Source organism: Rhinoderma darwinii, chromosome 2, assembly GCF_050947455.1.
Source record: "Rhinoderma darwinii isolate aRhiDar2 chromosome 2, aRhiDar2.hap1, whole genome shotgun sequence".
Taxonomy (NCBI): domain Eukaryota; kingdom Metazoa; phylum Chordata; class Amphibia; order Anura; family Rhinodermatidae; genus Rhinoderma; species Rhinoderma darwinii.
Window position 1 is genome coordinate 300,995,391 of NC_134688.1, and position 6,024 is coordinate 301,001,414.

Consider the following 6,024-nt stretch of genomic DNA (forward strand, 5'->3'; position numbering starts at 1 on the left):
ATTCCAGGAAAGTTCCCGTCTGGCCTGCACATCGACGTAGCATGTACGCATTGTACAATGCCATCTGTATGATGTGCCCGGCCAGCTTCTTATACCACACCGCATGGCGCTGTAGGGCTTCAGGGCTTGATCTTACAAGTCCATCCCTCCCATGTACCTATTGTAGTCCAGGATGCAGTCTGGTTTGGGGGTGGCCTTTCCTTCATATATCCTAAACCTGTAGGTATACCCTGATGCACTCTCACAGCTTATACATCTTCACGCCATACCTTGCCCTCTTACCCGGCAGGTACTCGCGGAATTGAACCCTCCCTTTAAAATGTACCAGGGACTCATCAATAGAAATACACTTCTCAGGGGTGTATGCTTGGGAAAACCGGGCACTGGAACGGTCTAATAGGGGTCTCCGTTTATACAAACGGTCAAAACTGGGGTCATCTCGGGGTGGGCACGGCTCATTATCAGTATAATGTAAGAAGCGAAGTATTGCCTCATTTATTTATTTTTTTAGGTTCCAGTTCAGTTCTGAAGTTGCTTTGAGGGGCCCATATATTAGAAACCCCTATCAAACACCCCATTTTAGAAACTAGACCCCTCAAAGTATCCACAACAGCATTTAGAAAGTTTATGAACCCTTTAGGTGTTTCACAGGAATTTAGAGCAAAGTAGAGGTGAAATTTACATTTTTTTTTTTGGTAAGAAAATCCTCTTTATACCATTTTTTTTATAACACAAAAGGATTTATCAGAGAAACGCAACTTAATACTTATTGCCCAGATTCTGCAGTTTTGAGAAATATCCCACATGTGGCCCTCGTGCGGTAATGGGCTGAAGCATCGGCCTCCGAAGCAAAGGAGCACCTAGTGGATTTTGAAGCATCTTTTTTATTAGGCACCATGTCCGGTTTGAAGAGGTCTTGTGTTGCCAAAACATTGGGAACCCCCCAAAAGTGACCCCAATTTGGAAACTAGACCCCTTGAGGAATCCATTGTAGTTTTCTTGGGGTGCATGCGGCTTTTTGATCAGTTTTTATTCTATTTTTAGGTGGCGGTGACTAAAAAACAGCAATTGTACGATTGTTTTTTTTTTCGTTTTTTTTTACAGCGTTCACCGTGCGCTATAAATGACATATTCACTTTATTCTGCGGGGCGATACGATTACGGCGATACCAGATGTTTATAGTTTTTTATGTCTTATGGCGTTTGCACAATAAAATAAGTTTTGTAAACAATCATTCACTTTTTGTGTTACCTTATTCTAAGAGCCATAAAGTTTTTATTTTTCAATCAATAAAGCCGTGCGAGGACTTATTTTTTGCGTAACGAACTGTAGTTTCGATCAGTACCATTTTTAGGTACATGCGACTTTTTGATCTCTTTTTATTCCATTTTTTGGGAGGTGAAGTGACCAAAGAATTGTGATTGTGGTTCGGTTTATTATTTATTTTTTTTACGGCGTTCACCGTGCGGGATAAATAATGAAATAATTTTGTAGTTCAGGCCGTTACGGACGCGGCGATACCAATTATGTATAGTTTATTTGTTTGTTTATATATTTTTATTAATAATAAAGGACTGATAAGGGAAAAAGGGGGATTTTTACTTTTAATACTTTTAAATCTTTTATTTTCTTATTTTTACACAACTTTTTTTAACTTTTTTTTTACTTTATTACTTTGTCCCACTAGGGGACATGAGGGCAGGAGGCCCTGATCGCTATTCTAATACACTGCACTACATGCGTAGTGCAGTGTATTAGAACTGTCAGCTACTCACTGACAGCAAGCATAGTGGGTCCTGACGTTGTCAGGACCCACTAGGCTTCCGTCTATGGCATCGCCGGACGCCATTGTTTGGTGTCCGGTTGCCATAGTCACCATCGCCGGCCGCTATCGCGTAGCAGGCCGGCGATGGCAGCTTAACCCCTAAAAAGCCGCGATCTCTATAGAACGCGGCTTTTAAGGGGTTAATCAGCGGGGACACAGCGATCGGTCCCCGCTGTAGGAGCTGTGACAGCTGCTGAACAAGACAGCAGCGTCACAGCTCCTGTATGTGTCGGGAGGACGGCCGAAACGGCCGTTACTCCCGTGACGTACTATTACGTCATGGAGCGCGAACGATACAGCTGCCATGACGTAATAGTACGTCAAGGAGCGGGAAGGGGTTAAAAACCCCCATCGCAGGTCAATTTGAGCGTTTTTTCATTTATTTTTATCATTTACGCAGCGTGTTGATAAGATTTGTTCAAAACTCATCCACTTTGCTGCTACTGGATTATGCTGCAGAGGTTCCATTCCGGGTTTTGGCTTAAAAAAATACATGCAAAATCGGCACTGTCTGAACAAGGCCTTAGCCCTTATTCACACGACAGGGTTTCCCAGCCGGGTGACGGCCGTTCATAAATCGGCCGTCACCCGGCTGCATTAGGAATAATAGACCCCTAATGGGGCTATTCACATGACCGATTTTTTGACGGCCCGGGAAACCTGTCCGTCAAAAAACGGGACATGCCCTATTTTCGGCCGTTTACCCGGCCCCCATAGAAGTCTATGGGGCCGGGTAATACACGGCCATCACCGGAATGTGTCCCGAGTGATAGCCATGTATTCCGTCGCATATATGGACACAGCGACGTCACTCACTTCTGAAGCGGAATCTCCGACCCTGTGGCTGGGGATTCCTCTCCAGGAGAAGTCAGTGACGAAACTGTCCATATATGGACATTGAAGTCAGTGACTTCTCCTGGAAGGGGGGGGGGGGGTGGGTGCAACCTGTAGGGGGCAGGGTGGCATCACCTGCAGGGGGCAGGGTGGCATCACCTGCAGGGGGCAGGGTGGCATCACCTGCAGGGGGCAGGGTGGCATTATCTACAGAGGGCTGTGTGGCAACAAATTTAAATGAAATTCATCCGATTTTAAAACGGATGCAAAACGGGTCAACATCGGCCGTTAAAAACAGCAACACGGCCCGGAACGGATGCAAAAGGCTGGGTTCACACACACTATTTACGGACGTAATTCAAGCGTTTTAGCCCCGAATTACATCCGAAAATACGGCTCCAAAGCGTCGGCAAACATCTGCCCATTCATTTGAATGGGCTTTACGATGTTCTGTGCCGACGGTCATTTTTTTTACGCGCCGCTGTCAAAAGACGGCGCGTAAAAAAGACTCCCGCGTCAAAGAAATGCCTGTCACTTCTTGGGACGTAATTGGAGCAGTTTTCCATTGACTCCATGTAAAAACAGCTCCAATTACGTCCGTAATGGACGCAGCGCAAAGTGCCTGCACATGCCATTACGGCTGAAATTCAGGAGCTGTTTTTTCCTGAAAACAGCTCCGTGATTTCAGCCGTAACGGAGGCTGCCGTGTGAACATACCCTAACGGATGCAAACCGGCCGGGAAAAACGGCTGACACTCAGACACTGTCGTGTGAATGAGGCTTTAGGATGGATTGACATGCAGCAGATTTTGTTTCAGAAATTTCTGCAAGTGAAAATCAGTTGCATTCATCTTAATAATCTTGTTTCTACAGCGGGCACAAAATCTGGTGTGCAGGGGCCTTAGGTTGAAGTCACCCACTTCGGATTTTGTTGCAGACACTTGTGACTAAATACAAGTTCCATTCATTAGAATGGGATTGTTTCGGCAGCAGGTGCATGGATTTCTGCAAGTTCCATTCAGACGAACAGAACAGAGTTTCAATTGCAGAAATTTCTGCCACAAAACATGCCGCTTGTGAATACATCCGGTTATCTGGGTTATGAAAACTGATGGTGTATCCTCAGGATAAGCTATCAATATTAAAAATTGTGCGGGTCCGACTGTTGGCTCCCCCACCAATCACCATCCCATTCAAGTAAGGTGAACATGTAATCCATGCGGCCGGCGACTGGCTGCTGCATCCACGTGTTGGGAAGACGCGTTATGGCTAGGGGGGGCGACGGCACCATCCAGGTGGGAGATTTGAAAGGTGAGAAAATTACTTATTTGCTATTTTAACCCATACCCTACTTGCGCACATTTTTTTAACTCCTGGGGAACCACTTTAATCTTTTCCAATGGTTGTCAAATGAAGTTGAAAATGAATGATAAAGCAGATGGAAAAGTACCCCATAGACTAATATAATATATATATATATATATATATACACACACTTTCATTCACACAGCAAATTAAACTGTGTCAGGTTGCAGCTATAAATACTAGAAGCTGCTTGTTAACGTGAAAGCAGCAAGTACATAGGAAGCCACCCCCGACCAGACTAAAGAAACCACATACCCAGCCGCTGACAGGGCGCATTTATCTAGACACCTGACCGTGTTCCTTCATCACACTGACTGGCTTTTATAACTTCAAATAAAATGGCGCATTCACCCCTCACATTCACTAAATGAACAGAACAGAACATAACCAATGTACTCGCCTGCCGCTGCCGCTGCCGGTACCCCCGGCTCCCGGTCGCATTGCCATCTTTCCGTGTTGTAAATAAAGAGACACCAATACCACTTCCGGCAACAAAGGAACTGTCACTTCCGGTTTCGAGTAGGACGCAGCAGTGAACTAATGCTTGAAAATGACGCTGAGTTTGACGTCTGTCACCCGCGCGGCATGTCTGTGTGTGTGAGAAAGGCAGCCATTAATGTGAGGCGTAAGATTGCGTTCAGCATTTCATGGCCGCATGTGGGTTGTCGCAGCTCGTGAGCTCCTGACAGGAAAGAGAGACACACCCGGAACCTGAGCCAGGCCTCTAAAACCATACACCTGTAGGTTCTATAAATGGATTCGCTTTTTTGGAAATGTAATTGTTTGATATGTGATCCACTGGGCACCCACCAATAAAAGTGCCATCATAGTGCCCTCAGTAAACAGTAGTGCCCTCTCACAAACAGTGCCATTTTAATGCTAGCTAGCATATCACTATTGAAAAGGTACAAAAGCTATGTGCAGTTTAATTTCATAAACTTATTTTTATAGGGGTTTGGGCTCAGTTTTTTTTTTATTCTGCTTCTCTTCACAGCTATAGAGTGATACAATTCTGATACAAAGGGAGCTCGCATCCATCAAAGTAAGTGGAAGCCATCTAAATACATACCGTGTGCATCAAGTATCTCCTAGTGCCTCCTACCTGCTCGGTCACTAGTGCTGAAATTTCAATAGATAACCAGCAATCCAGTAGGGTAGACAAGTATGAGCTATGCAGGGCTCCTAGATCAAATAAAAGCTCCTTAGGCTTCATTCAGACTCCGGTAATCCAGTCACATTTTAACATCTACTACATCACAAGTCACTGCGCAGCAGGAATCTAATGACCCAAACATACAACACCAGAGATCCTGCAGTCGGATGAGGACTTAACTGTTGCAGCGCTATAGCCGTCTAAATGAAACCAAAGGCGACCAAGTGATTTGTTTTTAGCCAGGAGCCTAAAAACGAAAAATTTAGGAGCCAAATAATTTTTTTTGGTCAACAAATTAAAAAGTTATTATTACATGTTTAACCCCTTCCCAACATTCGATGTAACTGTACGTGGTAGTCGGGAAGGGCTTCCCGCAAATTGTCATACAGTTATGGCACAGTGGGAGGCAATCTTTACTCATCACATAGTGGGCTATCAAGGCACCGATGCATTGGCAATTGCTACCTTTTGCCGGTCAATTCTTAACGTTCATCTGCAGCATTTCTGTTCCAAAGCTCCTATAGTTGTGCCACACGGCACAGCTGTGATAGGTGCTGTATATGACAGCACCTATCACCACCATGTACCAAGGAGGCGATGGTAGTTGTACCACCTCCCTGATCGCTGCGATTGGTTGGTTTGCACAGACTGACCAATCATGGCGGTTCTACAATAGCAAGCACCGCTCTGCCCGCCTAATTGCGGTTAGCGCATTGGATTCTGGTCTGTATGCCTTGTAATGGTGATCGTTGGTGGTTGTAGTGGCAATCTGCAGCTGCAAAGTTGTACTCTCCCGTCACTGTTACTGTCCGTGTAACAGTAACTTTTGTCCCTTTTGCTGTCCTT

At 45.1% G+C, this 6,024-nt stretch overlaps 1 protein-coding gene across 5 annotated transcripts in view; it reads right to left on the reverse strand.

Annotated features, from left to right (window-relative positions):
* The window catches only part of SYNRG (synergin gamma), a 104,266-nt gene extending 99,642 nt beyond the window's left edge, over positions 1 to 4,624 (reverse strand). The window contains exon 1 of one of the 5 annotated variants that reach the window (XM_075853507.1): positions 4,431 to 4,624. In XM_075853507.1, coding sequence (XP_075709622.1) covers positions 4,431 to 4,472 — 42 coding nt within the window. In that variant the 5' untranslated portion in view covers positions 4,473 to 4,624. Of the gene's footprint in view, positions 1 to 4,425 lie in introns of all 5 variants that reach the window. The other 4 variants (XM_075853505.1, XM_075853508.1, XM_075853506.1 and 1 more) reach the window with 4 other exon arrangements.
* Between the last annotated feature and the right edge of the window lie 1,400 nt (positions 4,625 to 6,024).